General features: G+C 43.1%; 1 protein-coding gene across 6 annotated transcripts in view; it reads right to left on the reverse strand.

Moving 5' to 3' along the window:
- Positions 1 to 5,750: 5,750 nt before the first annotated feature.
- Positions 5,751 to 17,528, reverse strand: part of MTIF2 (mitochondrial translational initiation factor 2) — a 30,331-nt gene continuing 18,553 nt past the window's right edge. For 4 of the 6 annotated variants that reach the window (XM_078852327.1, XM_078852326.1, XM_073339314.2 and 1 more), the window contains exons 11-15: positions 13,464 to 13,604; positions 11,867 to 12,031; positions 11,435 to 11,575; positions 7,186 to 10,830; positions 5,752 to 6,286 (exon numbers count right to left, since the gene is read on the reverse strand). In XM_078852327.1, the coding sequence (XP_078708453.1) occupies positions 10,661 to 10,830; positions 11,435 to 11,575; positions 11,867 to 12,031; positions 13,464 to 13,604 (617 nt within the window). In that variant the 3' untranslated portion in view covers positions 5,752 to 6,286; positions 7,186 to 10,660. Of the gene's footprint in view, positions 10,831 to 11,434; positions 11,576 to 11,866; positions 12,032 to 13,463; positions 13,605 to 17,528 lie in introns of all 6 variants that reach the window. The other 2 variants (XM_078852324.1, XM_078852323.1) reach the window with 2 other exon arrangements.

A 17,528-nucleotide genomic window follows, 5' to 3' on the forward strand; every position in this document is an offset into this window, starting at 1 on the left:
CAATCTAAGGCTTGCTTTTTGTTTGGGGCAGATAAGCTAAAGGAGATATGATCTAGTGGCATTCTACAAAAATGTTATTTGGAATCAAGTTGTACTGCATTAGCCTGTAACTGCATGATAATTGCTACCATGTGTTCCCTTCCTCTTTGGTTATAAGCTTATTACCTTCAATTTAACTGATGCTTCTGGCTCGTGCTGTCTCCTGGATGCAGTGAAGAGAAGCTCTATTCATTGTGTAAAAGCATCAGTAAAGAACTTTTAAAACAATCCATCTTCCATGTAAAGAATATCTTTCTTCTTTGTAGTTATGAGCTGCAGATCTAAGAATGAGTTACTTGCCCTGATTAGGTTCAGTTCACACCATGCAGAACTGAGGTGCGCATTGTGCTGTACAATTGGGATGGGTAGAACTCTACATTGTTAACTTTCATTGGCGTTGATGCTACTTCACATAAGCTTGGGCTTGCCCTAATTATGCACATTATCATCACTACTGTCTTTGCAGGATGGCAGATGTGTGTAAGTGTCAAAGTTTAAGATGGATTCAGCTTTGCATTTCAGAGCTAAATTCTGTCCCCATGGTAGACAATGAATGAGGTTACATGTTTTCTGTATAGATTATTTAGGTTAATCTTTCTATCTACCCCATGGGACTCAGTGCTCAATCTAGATCAGTGCTACTCAAGCTATCTGATGTGGGGGACCGGCAATTTTTTTTTTCCAATGTGCACGAAGACCGGCAGCTGATGGCTCGTGGACCGGCACCGGTCCATGGAGCACCACTTTGAGTAGCATTGGTCTAGATACCGTCAAAGATGCTTAGTTTTGCAGTTCTCAAACTGGATTTGTGTCTCCAGAGATAACATGCTTGTTAACCGCAAACATGTTTTTAAATAAATAAATAATATATAGAGGTGAGAAATAACAGACCTCAACCCTATTGTCCCTCTGCAGATTTGTGTCCACAGAGTCAATCCCTTACCTCTCTCTAAAAGTGCAAAGTTTCAAAAAGTTCAATGAATAGAAGATTGTTGGGGGCGGAATAGATCTGGACAACGAGAAGAAATCTGGAGATAAATATGAGAAGGGAGGGATGGGCAATAGAAACAAAAGTGAAATTGTTTGAGCAGCATATTCCAGAAGTCTTGAGGTCTTTCTGAGTGTAGCCTTCGTTGATTTGAGATCTACCAATACCATTCTCTCACTAAAAGGGAAAGCCTATCATGGCAGCAGGCCATAAAAGAGACCCAGTTTGGGAATATTTTAATGAAGTTCCTCTGCCTGTGGGTAAGACAGGCAGGTATGCAAAATATAAACAGTGCAACAAAGAAATGCAAGGCCCAGTTGCCCGAATGAAACAGCATCATGAGAAGTGTTCCTTCTCAGGAGGAAGCTGCATTGAAGATTATGAAAGGAACATGTCTGAACATGCAGGATCTTCAGGTTGGTAAACTTTTTTATTTCATGCTACTTTCTTAAGGACTGCCTGTCTTCCTTCTGGACTATTCTTGAATTCTCATGTTTGAGCAAAAAATATAGTTGTTAGTTACTCTCTGGTACTATCATTTTAGATTCAGTTGTGATAACAAATAAATAGCTGAAATAGGCAGATCTTCCTTTTACAATTTTGTGACAGACTTATGTTACCAACCTGCCTGAGGCGTCAGGTGATCAGGCTGAGGCCGCTGGATGGTTAGGGGAGGAGATGAAGGAGCATACCAAGTGACTAAGTTTAAAACTTTATTAATAAAATAAAGTAAAACAACAGCAAAGAGTGCTGGGGGTTCCCCACATCACTCAGAGGAAGGAAGAAAGCGTTAGTGCCCCAAGCCCTAACCCACTTTCATACTCACATCATGTATGTCACATAGCCACAGTATATCACCTGTAGCAAAAAGGAAAAAAAATCTCCATCATGCAGAAACAACCATCTATAAGTTTTTGATAAGAACCAGCAGATTACAAAAAGAGGTAATTGAAGAAAAGATTGCCCGGTTTGTTTATGCAACAAACTCTCCTTGCAGTATGATTGAGAACCCACACTTCATTAGCATGGTTCAGTCATTTTGACCAGGATACAGTCCAATCAACAGAGCAGATGTCTCAGGCAAATTGCTGGATAAAGTGTATAAAAGAGAAATGGAGCAGTGTGCAAAATGTCTAGAGGGTAGAATTGTTAACCTGAGTCTTGATGGGTGGAGCAATGTCCACAATGATCCTGTTGTATGTACTTGTGTGACAAGAGAAGAAGGGAATGTCTTCCTTACAGAAACAACTGATACATCAGGAAATGCACACATAGCAGAATACTTACAAGAAGTAGCAGTAAAAGCTATAACAAACTGGGGAAAAAATTCAAATGTCTAGTACGCAGCTTGGTCACAGACAATGCTGCAAATGTATCCAAGATGAGAAGAAATGATTTAGAAGAGAGTGAAGGGAGTCCCAAGCTAATAACATATGGTTGCAGTGCTCATTTGATGCACCTCCTAGCCAAAGACTTCAATGTTCCAGAAATAAAGGCTAATGTTGAAATTGCAAAATACTTCCCTAACACCACTTTGCAGCAGCTGCTCTGAAAAAAGGAACCAAGGTTCCTCCCTTGTGGGAGGAACCAAGCTAACTCTCCCACAAGACATGCGATGGAACGCAGTAGTGAACTGTTTTGAGCACTATATCAAGAACTGGCCTAATCTGATGACAATTTGTGAACAAAATCATGAAAAAATAGATGGCACTGTCACAGCCAAAGTTGGGCTGAGAAAATGTTGAACACATGCTGAGTACCCTGAAGCCTATTTCTGTAGCCTTGAACAAAATGCAGGGAAATAGTTGTTTTATTGCTGATGCTGTTGAAATTTGGAAGGAACTGAGTGAGATCTGAAAAAGAGAAATATGCAATGACAGAGTTAAATGACAGGCATTAAAAAAACAAATGGGACAAGCACTATCTCCAGTTCATTTTCTTGCAAATATTCTTAATACTGTACTTGGTACCAGGGTCAGACCTTAACTGCTGAATGAAGAGGAGTTGGCTATTACATGGACATCCAGCAATCATCCCTCCATAATGCCAACTATAATAAACTTCAGAGCTAAGGGTGAACCATTCAAGAAATATGTTTGCTGCTGATGTTTTAAAGAAAGTCATACCAGTGAATTGGTGGAAGTCACTTAAGCAGTTGGATTCAGAGACTGTTGAAGTGATAATCTCACTTTTAACAGCAGTAACTTCTTCTGCTGGTATGGAAAGAATATTTTCTTCATTTGGTACCTGAAAAAGCAGGAAAGCTTGTTTTTTCTTTTCCAGATTATGAACAAACAGGAAAATGAAGATGACAATGAATGAGTTAGCTGCAGAAGCCAATATTTTACGTTTCTCATGTTGACATGGCTGCCATAGTTGATTTAATTTTTGTTTTTTTTAATATTTCATAACTATTTTAGTTAAAAACAATTTAAACAAAAATAAACTTGATTTTAAAAAACTTGAATGTCTAAATTCAAAAATTCATGCTTGTTTTGTTCAAATATGTTTGCCGTTGAAGAAAAAAATCCAGAATACATAATGTTGTTGTTTTAGTTAAATAAAACAATTTAAATGTCTGTCTGGTGATGTTCTTTTCCTAATACAGCAGGGCAAGAAAATCCTCCAAATATTAATGATTAACCTGTTGAATTAGAGAGAGTTCACCTCCCAATGACTTCATAAATATCTGTTTCAATTACATCTGGTAAATGAAATAACCAAACCATCATTCATTTTCTGATACAGCTGTAAACCTAATCTGAAAAGTTTTCAAAATAAATCACTTTAAAAATGTATAGTGTGTACCTTCTAAAACTGAAACCTACATCTATCTCTGAGTTGTGAAGAATATGTATTAAGGTCACAACCAACAAGAATGAATTTTTATGTAGAAATCCATGATTAAATTGAGTCTTCTTGACTAGTGATTTAAATCAAATCCACCCTGCCTATTGCACTGTCCCCTCCCATTTAGGAGCAACTCTACCTGGGGCCCAGGATGCAGCTGTGAGGGCTGCAGAGGAAAAATACGGAAGGAGGTCTTCCACTCCTGCTGCTCACCAACCCTACATGTGAGGAGGAAAGAGTTTAACTTAAAATATGGTGATAGCTAATTAGGTCAATTTTATAGAAGTCTATCTTTAGAAATAGATTTTATACAGTCAATTGTGTATGTCCCCACTAAATGCATCATGTCAGTGGAGTGTGTCCTCAATACCATGGCTAGCATCAACTCACGGAGCGGTGCACTGTGGGTAGCTATCCCACAGTTCCTGCAGTTTCTGCTGCCCATTGGAATTCTGGGTGCCTGATGTGGCAAAAACATTGTTTTGGGTACATGTTGTCAGTCTCCCCTCCCCCCATGAAAGCAACAGCAGACAATAGTTTTGTGCCTTTTTCCCTGGGTTAACCATGCAGATGCCATAGCATGGAGCCCGCTCAACTCACTGCTGCTGTTGTGAGCATTGTGAACACCTGCAGTATGTGCAGAACCTGGCTAAGAGATGCCAGGACGAGGACGATTGTGATGAGGATGTGGACACACATGTTCCTGAAAGCATGGGCTGTGGCAATTGGGACATCATGGCGGCAGTGGGGCTGGTTGATACAGTGGAATGCAGATTCTGGACCCGGCCAACAAGCACAGACTGGTGGGACTGCATAGTGTTGCAGGTATGGGATGCTTCACAGTGGCTGCAAAACTTTAGCATGTGTAAGGGCACTTTCCTTGAACTTGGTGAGTTGCTTTCCCCCACCCTGAAGCACAGGAATACCAAGATGAGAGCTGCCCTGACAGCTGAGAAGCAAGTGGCAATTGCCCTGTGAAAGCTTGCAACACCTGACTGCTACCTGTCAGTCGGGAATCAATTTGGAGTGGGAAAATCTACTGTGGGGACTGTTGTGATCTAAGTAGCCAATGCAATCACTGACGTTCTGCTATCAAGGGTAGTGACTCTGGGAAATGTGCGGTCACAGTGGATGGCTTTGCTGCAATGGGGTTCTCTAACTGTGGTGGGGCAATAGATGGAACACTTATCCCTATCTTGGCACCAGACCACCTTGCCAACCAGTACATAAACTGCAAGGGGTACTTCTCAATGGTGCTGCAAGGGACATTTCACCAACATCAATGTGGGATGGCTGAGAAAGGTGCATGACGCTCGCATTTTTAGGAACTCCAGGGTGTTTGCAAGAAGGGACTTACTTCCCAGACCAGAAAATTACCATTGAAATGCCAATAGTTATCCTTGGGGATCCAGCCTACCCCTTGCTCCTATGGCTCATGAAGCTGTACACGGGCAGTCTGGACAGCAGTAAGGAGCAGTTCAACTATAGGCTGAGCAAGTCCAGAATGATGGTAGAATGTGCATTTGGACATTTAAAAAGCTCACTGGTGCTGTTTGCTAACCTCAGCGCAACCAACATTCCCATTGTTATTGCTGCTTGCTCCATTGCTATGAGAGTAAGGGGGAGATGTTTATGACCGGGTGGGAGATTAAGGCAAATCACCTGGTGGCTGATTCTGAGTAGCCAGACACCAAGGCACGCTGCACATCAGAGAGGCTTTGAAAACCAGTTTCATGACTAGCCAGGCTACAGTGTGACAGTTGTGTGTGTTTCTCCTTGCTGCAAACCCGCCCCCTTTGTTGATTTTAATTCCCTGTAAACCAACCACCCGCCCCCATTCGATCACAGCTAGCAAAGGAAAGTAACTATGGTTTTGAAACCATGCATTCTTTATTAATTTAAAAAAAAAAAGTGAGAACTGACAAGGTAGCTCGGGTGGGGTGTGGGAGAAGGGAAGGACAAGGACAAGAACACTACAAATCAAAAAACTGTTAGAATAACAGCCTTCTGTTGCTTGGGCCATCCTCTGGAGTGGAGTGGCTGGATGCCCGGAGCCTCCCTCTCCGCATTCTTGTGCGTCTGGGTGAGGAGGATATGGAACTTGGGGAGGAGGGCAGGCGGTTGTACAATGGATGCAGTGGGGGTCTGTGCTCTTGTTGGCTTTCCTACAGCTCAACCAGATGCCTCACCATGTCCGTTTGCTCCCCAATTAGTCTCAGCATTGCCTCCTGTCTCTGCTCATCACAGTCACTTAATGCTTTCCTGGCCTCTGCCACTGAGTGCCTCAAGCTGTGCGGGAGGACTGCATGAGCTCGGAAAATATGTCATTGCGAGTGCATTTTTTCCACCTTCTAATCTGCGATAACCTCAGGGACGGAGATGATAGGGGGAGCATAGAAACATTTGCACCTATGGGGGGATAAAAAGGGAGAGTAGACTTTTAAGAAGATACATTTTGAGAACAAAAGGGAGACTCTTTCACAGTGAATCAAGCAATTCACAGCAGACAGCACATGTGCTTTAGGTACAAGGTTGCATTTTGCCTTTTATATTGAGCACCTGCCGGTATGGTGACACATCACACACGGCTGGGCAAGAGAATTTGGTTTCCAGGCAGCCATGGTAAGCCTTTTGGTATGTGGGGTTGGCTTCTTACATCTTCATAACATGTGGGAATGGTTTCAAACTGCAGCGCCCTCCTTTCCCATAGCAAGCAATGCCGGTTCGGTTTCACATTTAAAAGGAGGGGCTGCGGTTTTTGGGTGGATGTGCAGCACAGACCTCCCTCCACCCCATTGGGTGGCTATTCTCTGGGATGATCCCTTCAACTGTCCCCCCACCGCATGGCTATTCTCTGGGATGATCCCTTTTAGCCAAGTGCAAACAGCCCAGCACGAACGGGGTCCTTTTACTATTCCCTTACAAAAATTCCCCTATTTCAACCAGGTGACCATGAATGATATCACTCTCCTAACTAACACAGAAAGATATCGACCAAATGTTGCTTGAATGCGACCAAAACCCAGGACCATTCGCTGCCATACTTTGTGCTGCAATGATTCCAGACTATTTGCTACTGGCTTGGTGTGGTAAAGTGTCCTACTGTGGAGGACGAAATAAGGCAGCCCTCCCCAGAAACTTTCTGCAAAGGCTTTCAGAGTACCTCTAGGAGAGCTTCATGGAGATGTCCCTGGAGGACTCCCGCTCCATCCCCAGACACGTTAACAGACTTTTCCAGTAGCTGTACTGGCTGCGAATGCATCTCAATTCTTTTAAACCCTGTACTGTAGTTACAAATGTGCACTCACCAGAGGTGCCTTCTCTGGCTTCAGGGTCAGGGATCCCACCTTGGGAGAGTATTGGCTCCAGGGTGATGAAAAGGTCCTGGCTGCCAGGGAGAACGGATTCACCGCTTACCTGCTGCACATTCTCCTCTTCCTCATCCACAAAATCCTCCTCCCTGTTGTGTGAGACTCCCCCGTTGTAGGTGTCCACAGACAGTGGTGGGGTAGTGGTAGGGTTCCCCCCCTAGAATGCCAGGCAGCTGATCATACAAGCAACAAGTATGGGGCTCTGATCCGGAGCGACCGTTTGCCTCCTTTGTCTTTTGGTACGCTTGCCTGAGCTCCTTGACTTTCACACGGCACTGCTGTGTGTCCCTTTTGTATACTCTCTCCTCCATGCCCTGTGTGATCTTGGCATATATATTAGCATTTCTTCTTTTTGATCGGAGTTCAGCCTGCACAGATTCTTCTCCCCATACAGCAATCAGATCCAGTGTCTCCCTTTCGGTCCATGCTGGAGCTCGTTTGCGATTCTGGGGGGACTGCATGGTCACCTGTGCTGCTGAGCTTGCCAAACAAATAGGCAATGAAATTCAAAATTTCCCAGGACTTTTCCTGTGTATCTGGCTAGTGCATTGGAGTTCAAAGTGCTGTCCGGAGTGGTCACATTGGAGCACTCTGGGATAGCTCCCGGAGGCCAATACCGTTGAATTGTGTCTGCACTACCCCAAATTTGACCCAGCAAGGTCGATTTTAGCGCTACTCCCCTCGCCGGGGAGGAGTACAGAAGTCAAAAGAATGGGGTTGGTTGTGTAGACGCAGTAATTTTAAAATCAACCCTAACGCGGCTAAATTCAACCTAACCCTGTTGTGTAGACCAGAGCTATGCAACATTCATTTTAAAGTACAGGTCAATTCCATTATTTTATATACAAGACAAGGTGATTCAAGTGACTCGGTTTTTCTTTAAATTTGCCACAGTTTGCACATTAAATATGGTCTTATCTGTCATCATACAAACTAGACTCTTACAGAAGCTTGCTGTACTGCTCACAGAATATCAGTAAATCAGACACTATGAAGATTATATTTATTTAAAAAAAAAGTCACATAACTTTTTTCCTTAGGGGTTGTGGGTAAGTTGTTTTGTCCGATAGGATTTTGAGCCTCAGTTTTGGTGATAGTTGCTTGTACATGGCTTGTTTACTGCTGTGGGGCAAGCTCTGCACTGGCCCTGCAAAGGGAAGGGTGGAGGGGGAGTCAGCAGCAATTTTGCGGTTTAACTTTGGCATGAGGGCAGTATCTCCTCTTTTTTGCATTGCTGTGCAGGGTACAGGAGATCAGTAACAGGAGCGTCCCCTTCCCACCCAAAGGAACCAGCAGCTGGGATCTTCACTCTCTTGCCCAGGGAGCATGGAGGGGGTGGGGAACCAGGGGAGTTCCCTTGTCTTTTCTCTAGACTCCTATAGTTGAGCTAGGGGTCACCTGAAAAGAAGAGCCCTGCTCCATCCCCCTGCATGGCACTCAGGTGACTGGCTAGGGGCTAGTCAAGACAAAACACAAATCCCTTTAAGATGACAGAGCAGGCCACTGCCCCCCCTATGCTTGCCAGCAGATGCCTGCATCTAAACTAACTAGGAGCAACAAAAGGCCAGGAGGAGCTAGATGAACTCTTTCCATGGTAATACAATAGTAAAATGAATACCCATAGACAGCAACACAGTTCTGGGTACAAGTCTAACCTTCTGAGACAGTTTTAGGAGGGAACTGCAGAAAGAGCTCTAGCAGCAACCACAGAACAGCATTAAATATATACACTACAATAATGCAAACAGTAGCAGAAATCACTAATATAATTACTTGGCATTTAAGTACCACAAAGCACATTTAAGGGCCACAAAGCATATCACAAAGATTAACATCACAACATCTGAGATAAAACAAGGAGTGGATAAAAACCTCATTTCAGATGGAAGTGAGGTTTTTACCCAAGAAAGCTTATGCTCAAATAAATCTGTTAGTCTTTAAGGTGCCACCAGACTCCTTGTTGTTTCTGTGGATACAGACTAACACAGCTACCCCCTGATACTTAACATCTGAGATGTAGCTGCTATTATCCTAATTTTACAGAGGGGAAATAGCATAACATGGTTAAGGCAGAGGCATTTCAAATGCAGATATCTAACTTCAGGCATTCAAAATATGCAAGTCTACCAAAGCAGGGATAGAACCTTGCCCTCGCTCTAATAATCAGACTACCTTATGCCAGGCAAACATGAGTCACAAATCTTAGATGCAAAAAGAAAAGGAGTACTTGTGGCACCTTAGAGACTAACCAATTTATTTAGTGAGCTACAGCTCACTTCATCGGATGCATACCGTGGAAACTGCAGCAGACTTTATATATACACAGAGAATATGAAACAATACCTCCTCCCACCCCACTGTCCTGCTGGTAATAGCTTATCTAAAGTGATCATCAGGTGGGCCATTTCCAGCACAAATTCAGGTTCTCTCACCCTCCACCCCCCCACACAAATTCACTCTCCTGCTGGTGATAGCCCATCCAAAGTGACAACTCTTTACACAATGTGCATGATAATCAAGTTGGGCTATTTCCTGCACAAATCCAGGTTTTCTCACATCCCCCCCACCCCCATACACACACAAACTCACTCTCCTGCTGGGAGAGTAAGCTCATCCAAACTGACCACTCTCCAAGTTTAAATCCAAGTTAAACCAGAACATCTGGGGGGGAGGGGGGGAGGAAAAAACAAGAGGAAACAGGCTACCTTGCATAATGACTTAGCCACTCCCAGTCTCTATTTAAGCCTAAATTAATAGTATCCAATTTGCAAATGAATTCCAATTCAGCAGTACACGGCTGTTACTCTGAAATCTTAGATGAAATCATCTGGTGGATCAGCCTGTATTGAAATGAAGGCCAAATCTTTCATATAAAGTCACTTGTTTTCTCAAAGGCTGTAGTGACAGTACACTAATGGTTCCTTCTGTGTTTGTCTAGCCATTTTATTCTTTTCAGATAATATTTTAACAGGTGAATTATTTCTATCAGCCAAACGATGTTACCAATACAAACAGTATTACAGTGACCTGAAATAGTCCTTTCCTTCCTAGAAAGGTACTTTTTAGTTGTATCTGAAACATGCTAGGAGTCATTCTAGCACATTCTCTTCTGTCCCCAAAGAGTTAACACTGCCATGCTGGCTCCCATGCTTTCCTGTGTCGTGTGATCTCCTGGGTCTACAAAGTTGGCACAATCCTGCAGCAGTGAGGAAGCCACCCCTGTCATTCATAGCCCCTAAAACAAATCCTTTTACTTTTGAAATATCAGCTGTTGACACCCCCATTAAGAACCCAATGAATTCTTACAATACAAGTCTCTTTGTAAGTGTCTTTAACATAAGAACATTCTGTAAAGGTGATCAGGAATAATGCAAGGCCTTTTCTCCATTACATTCAAGTGAAGTAAAATTATTTAAAATCCTGGATCCCATGAAATTGTCTGTTCAACTTCCTTTTCTTCATAGCAGATAATTTCATCTCCAATATTGAACTCTATGTTCTTATCCAAACTGAGGCCACAATCCATGCCAGTTTTTATTATCTGGACATCGTCTTTATGGTTCTTCAGTGAGGTTAAAAATCCTAGAGAGAATGAATGTCAATGCAGGAAAAAAATAGATTGAATATAAAGACTAATGTGGACTTCAAACAACCTCCGTCCTCCGACCCCCCAGAAAAGCAAAACCACTACATGGCAAGGCCAATGCAAGAAGGTTCTGATTTTTAGTGATGCTGAACCTCCATAATTTACACAGGTTCTGAAAATCAGGTGCTACTCCTTTCAAAGTTTAATTGATCTGACTATCTCCTTCCTACACGGACTGCTGTCAGGGGTTCAGAGCATGGGGAAGTTTCTTAAGAGGAGGGAACACCAGGATGATTAATCAAGAAAATGTCTGTCCAAAACCAATTCTGCAAGCATTGCTTAAGCAAGAAAGCAAGCTTTGCAGGAACTAGACATGTCCTTTTTAGGTGAAGTCCACTGTAAATAGTGTATTAAGTTGATTGAACAACTTTTTAAGGAGAAAATTCCACCTTCAGATATACCAAAACATTTTCATTGACTTCCATTGCCTGTATAGATCAGAGGACCTGATCTGGGCCTAAGAATCTAACTCCAATGGTGAGCATGTATGTGTAGTAGAATATTAGTGTGGATAAATGTTTTGATAGCCATTTTACTTACCTTTCCAAACAACATCTCTGTTACGAATTAGTTTAAACTTCAGCTTTCTATCTAACTGCCCCTTTTGTACTCGGCAGCCAGCCACTGGAACCTTGCTTTTTCCTACCGTGACACAGAAGGTAGCAAGAACAGAGGCTTCCCCTATGGAAAGATATGGAAGGACTAAGTGCAAGGGAACAGAATACAAACTCCATCAGTAATGAATGCAATGCTTTGCTGTGCTCTCAAAACTTTAAAGTCTTCTGGACATTCTGCTACTGTGTATTGAGGAGAATAACTGCAGAAGAATTCTACGCAATCCAGTATAGTGGGAAAACTATCCTGGAGAATGAGCTTTGTGTATTTCCTCAACATACCATTTTAAATCAAGGACTACCCCACAAGAAAGGTCTAGTTTTTCAAGGCAATATTTACCATCCAGTGAAAACTTACCTATTATATGCTCTACTACAGATGGGGGCAATTTGCTGCTCAACTCATCTTTCAAGTCTTCAATAAGATGGTAGATAATATTGTGAAGTTTAATTTTTATTCCCTTTTTCGCAGCCAGCTGCTGAATAGATTTGTTTGCATTCACACTGAATCCATATATGACACCTGACAGATAAAACCACCACAGCTAATTATTAAATACAAACACTCCAAGTAGAGGAACTTCTTTGTTTTTCAAGCAGTAAGTGAAAACGTTTGGAAATGAGCTTGCAAAGGCTGTCCTGAAATATTAATGTAATATTTTATTCTTAGCACAGTCTGTACTTAACTAAAAATTGTTTGTTTTACTTGGGTTGAGATTTTCACATTTACTAATTTGAATTACAATCCTCTTTTCTCTTCCTTTTGGAATCAGGAGTCAAGATATCCTGAAATTGAGTGCTAGTAAAAGCAACATTACTGATTATAAAATTTCATTTTGCAGTTTCCTTATTTTAGCTTTTCCATCCATTTTTAAATCAGAGATCAGATACTGGGTCACTGCACGTACGCTAAGCACCATGTACATAACAATGCTATCTTACTTTAAGAAGAGTTGCTTCAATGGAAACCTCCACAAAATACTGTCCCTAGATCAGTGTAGTTTTAGCCATGTCAGTCCCAGGATATTAGAGAGACAAGATGGATGAGGTAATATCTTAAATTGGACCATCTTCTGTTGGGGAGAGAGACAAACTTTCAAGCCACACAGAGCTCTTCTTCAGGTTGAAAAAAAGAGCTCTATGTGGCTCAAAAGCTTCTCTCTCTCTCTCTCCAACGGAAGATGGTCCAATTAAAGATATACCTCACCCACTTTGTCTCTCTCAATTCCTAGATGATACAATTAAATGTAACAAAGCAGATAGCCAGCCAGTCAGATCCTGTGATCCGGCTGAGCAATATGGTACATGAAAGAGCAGGATTGAAAGGGAGCTACTTATCTTGGGTCCAGAAAAGGCCAGCTCCTTATCTTGGTCTCCAGCATAAATCAGAGCAGTCTGAAGGAGGTTCTAATTTAGTCCCAGCTATGGCCCAGGGCAGTTCCAGCAACTGGGGATTAACTCAGGCATAGGGGCACTGGGAGGAGGTTACAACAGGAACCACTATGCCGGCCAACCACCTCCCCCACCAGGACTTCCCTGCACAAATGAATCCTCTGGGATCTGATTAAGCCAGTTGTCTGACTGCTTTGCACTGCTGAAGCAGCGTAAGGCAACCAGAATAAGGGTTCAAATCTAGAGCACTGTCTCCAACACACAAGTTTGCAGGTATTGTCTGCCACATTATAGACAATACAGTATTTTGTATACCCTTGTCTACATTACTTGCATTTTCACTAGAGTTCTAGCAGGATACCTGTTTGCACAGGTACTAGTATTTATTTTCTATGAAAGAAAACTAGTATTTTTATGTTTCATACAAATTTACATTGATTGTATTGCTAATTAATTAGTACACAGGAGAAACAAAAACTGAAAGCACAGCTACCCTGTTCATTTAATAAAATATGAAGGATTCCATACTGATTGTAAGATAACTGTCTAAATTTATACTTTACCCTGAAATGTTTCAGCAAGATTTATGTCATTTTCACTGATATCACCTACTCCAAAATGGATCACATCCAATTCACATTCATCGTTGGCATTATAGCTGTCCAGAATGTTTAGAATGGCCTCAGTGGAACCATCTACATCACCTAAATAGATCAAATGTTCTATTACTAGGCATTGTAAAATCAGAATAAACCAATACCAAAATTAACAAACAAAAAGACAAATGCTGCTACATGGGAATTCTAGATTGTACAGTGTCATAAAAAAGATGTAATATCTGGTGCATTATTCTTTTTGGCATACATAAGAGACTACTGAACATATTGCACAAACTTGAAAGTGTGGTGTTCTAGTCTGAAAAGTGACTGAATGCAACATCATTGGGGGGAGGAAGGTCAATGTTTGTTGCGTCTCAATGATTTTCAGATCAAGTTTGCTTAGTTTTGCAAATACCGTCAGCCCTGCACATTCAGCCTGGGATACTAAAGTCAAGCTGGGTTCTTCCTGGCTCTTGCATCATCAGTAAAGATTCTGCATGGCCTCAGTTCTACCAATGGAACACTATTGCCAATGGAGTTGAGCCAATATAATTGATGGCATACTTGCAGACTATGAGTCTGCACTGATAGCCCTGCAACTGGAATTTAGGGCCCGATCCTACAAATACTTGAGCATGTGAGTTATGTGTTTACACACATGAGTTTCAATAGGATTGCTCAAAGTTACTCACCTGCTTAAGTCTTTGCAGGATTAGTGCTTTAGTTGAGCAATGCTGTTGCTAAGGTAAGAACCAGAAGAGAAGCCCATAGTTGCTGGTTCGCCAGAGCTGACAGTAGTAAAAAATACATTTCTTAACAAGGTAAGCAGATATGTCTCTGAATAGACCCAGGAAGCAGTTCTGTTGAGTAAGAATATACCATACCTACATAGTAACTTTTCAGAGTAAAACCGTACTTTAATGTTATTGTAGTCATTAAGTTATGCTTACATTAACTTTCATAAAGAAAAACAACATTCCCTTCAGGAAGTTCTCTCTCAAAAGATTACAAGCCAGTGCTTAATTTTAGGACTGGAACAGAGTGGTTAAGAACTGTGGTTATTTAAGACATTTTCACACAGATTCCACTCTAGGGGTGCATGCAGCCCACATGCACAAGATTGGATTCTTTTGAATAGCAATGTCTGTTGAGGCTGCCCCTGTGCCTTGAATACTCGCTTACTCCCTGAAGCCAAGTGTATGAAAAGCGGGGTGCACACCTCAGTTCCTTCACCAATAAGAATCTCTTGGAAGCAGGTCTCCAATTAGCAGGGATGAAATGGGGGTCATGGAATCTGTGGATAACACATCTAAAAAAAAAACAAAAAAAACACAGGTACTGTAGGGTAAGTAACTGTTCAAGTGATTGTCCACAGATTCCACTTTTGGTGACTAACAAACAGTTGCCTATTTACCAGTAACTAGGCAGCAGGAGTTCTACTTTAATACAGATTGCAGGACTGCCATGCCAAAGCTAGCATCCAATCTGGACGCTTGTGCCAGGGAATAGCAAGTGTAGATGTTTAGATTGAGTTCCATGTTGCTTCCTATGCAGATGTTAATCAAACATGCTGCAGAGGCCGCTTCAGTGTTAATATGTCCAGGGGGATCTTTCTTAGCCAAATCATAAGTCCTGAAGTAGTCCGAGACTCACTCGATATAATCCTTTCAGTGAATGCCAAAAAGAGAGTCCAAGACAGGTGTGCACAGGAATGGATTGGTCCAAATAAAAGGGCAATGCTCTGATGACTTCAAACATATGGAGGTTTATTTCACCCGGAATAGACAAGGGAAGAACACAGAGAGATGAATCAACTGATTGATGTGAAAGCTGGAAATTCCTTTAGGGAGAAACTTTGGGTGAACTCTGAGATGAAAAGAAATGTCTTTTCCAGCAGAGGGGAAGTTCTGTCAGCTGTGCCTTGTCTTGGGATCACCACTGAGGTTGATCTAGCAATGACCTCCCATAGCCTCTCTGTAAGGAGAATCTGACATCTGTCCCACTGAAAGATGTCTCCATGCCATGCATCAGTGCTGATATGGAGTCCTACATCTACTGTAGTTAATACCTCAGTCAGTGCCAAGGAGGTGAGTAGCGCATACCACAGTGGTGGGTCTCAATATGGGCATACCCTATGCCAAGATGGACCATACCAAAGTACTTTGTGCCAGGGGCTTCAGTGCTGTGGTTGTTACCTTGCTGTAGGTAGCAGAGGCAGTACAGTCATTAGTGAAGGAAGAGATCCAATATGGTCCACAGCTTGGATAAAATCAGCTCATGCATGAAGAACATGCATGACTGACTGAAGCTGAACCCGAGCAAGACAGAGGTAATACTAGCGGGCAGAGGAAAGCCTTTTGAATAGTTTGCAGCCACGGTACAGTTTCCTTTGGTTAAAGGCACACATCCATAACTGATCAATTTGGTCTGTAGTTTAGGAGTACGCTTGGATTCCCTGATGACAGGTGTGCACCTGAATGGATTGGTCCTATCCAGATAAAGTGCAATGCCCAGATGACTTCAAACACATAGAGGTTTATTTCACCCGGAATAGACAAGGAAGAACACAGGGAGATTAATGTGATTAATGCTTTTATCATCTCTAGTTGGCTAGGAGGCCCAGTCCCATCCTCTTGGATGACAACCGGACCTCAGTTATTTATGCCTTCATCAGTGCTCTGCTGAACTACAGCAAGGCAACATACCTGAAGCCTTCAGCACTTAGGAACTCCAACTAGAACAGAATGCTGCAGCATGTCTCCTCAGCAGCACAGGCTACTGAGAGCACATCAGATCTGTCCTCCGCTCTCTACGTTGCCTTCCCATAGAACAAAGCATCAAGTTCAAGGTTTTGATCCTTATCTTCAAAGTGCTGCATGGCCTGGGCTCAGGATACCAGAAACATTGCCTAAAGCTCCAGGATAAAGAGTGTGGTCAACAACTTTCCTTTTCTGGCACAATAAAACTCTCTACAATAAGGGTAAAACTCATCTGTGTAGGAGACAGAACTTTTCCTGGGGTTAGTCCCAGACTGGAATGAACTCCCTGCAAAATTAAGGACCATCACAAACCTCACCACCTTCTGTTCCAAATGCAAGGTGCATTTCTTTAACGTGCATTAAATACAAATACATAGCAACATTTATATTTTTTCTTTAAAAAAAATTATCTACCAGTACAAGACATACGCTTCACCCCCTGGGAAGAGGATCTCTAACACAGTTGTTTTAAAACTTTTTTTCTGGGGACCAAGTTGAAGAAAATTGTTGATGCCCATGACCCAACGGAACTGGGGATGAGGGGTTTAGGTGTGGGAGGGGCTCAGGGTTTGTGGGGGGGCTCAGGGCTGGGGTGCAGGAGGAGGTCAGGGCTCTGGGGTGGAGCCGGGGCTGCAGGGTTTGGGGTGCAGGAAGGGGTTCTGGGTTTGGGGGGCGGTGCAGGCTCTGGGATGGGGCCAGGGATGAGGGGTTTGGGGTGCAGGAAGGCGTTCCAGGTTTGGGGGGGCTCAGGGCTGGGGCAGAGGATTGAGGTGCAGAGTTACCTCCAGCAGCTCCCGGTCAGCAGCACAGCCGGGATGCAGAGGCAGGCTTCCCGCCTGTCCTGGCGCCACAGACTGCGCTGCACCCCGGAAGCGGCCAGCAACAGGTCCAGCTCCTAGGTGGAGGCGCACGCAAGCAACTTCACACAACTCTCACCCACAGGCACCGCACCGCCCACCCTCCAACTCCCTTTGGCTGGTTTCTGGCCAATGGGAGTGCGGAGCTGGTGCTCGGGCAGTGCGCAGAACCCTGTTGCACCCCTGCCTAGAAGCCGGACCCACTGCTGGCTGCTTCCAGGGCGCTGTGCAGTGTCGGAAAAGGTAGGCACCAGCCTGCCTTAGCTGGGCTGCACTGCTGTCGGGACTTTAAAGTCCCGGTCGGCGCTGCTGACCAGAGCAAGGCGACCCAATGCCTTAAATGCCACGACCCAGTACTGAGTCACGACTCATGATTTGAAAAACACTGCTCTAACTAACTGACAACAGCTGAC

The sequence above is a fragment of the Lepidochelys kempii genome, chromosome 3 (assembly GCF_965140285.1).
Source record: "Lepidochelys kempii isolate rLepKem1 chromosome 3, rLepKem1.hap1, whole genome shotgun sequence".
Taxonomy (NCBI): domain Eukaryota; kingdom Metazoa; phylum Chordata; order Testudines; family Cheloniidae; genus Lepidochelys; species Lepidochelys kempii.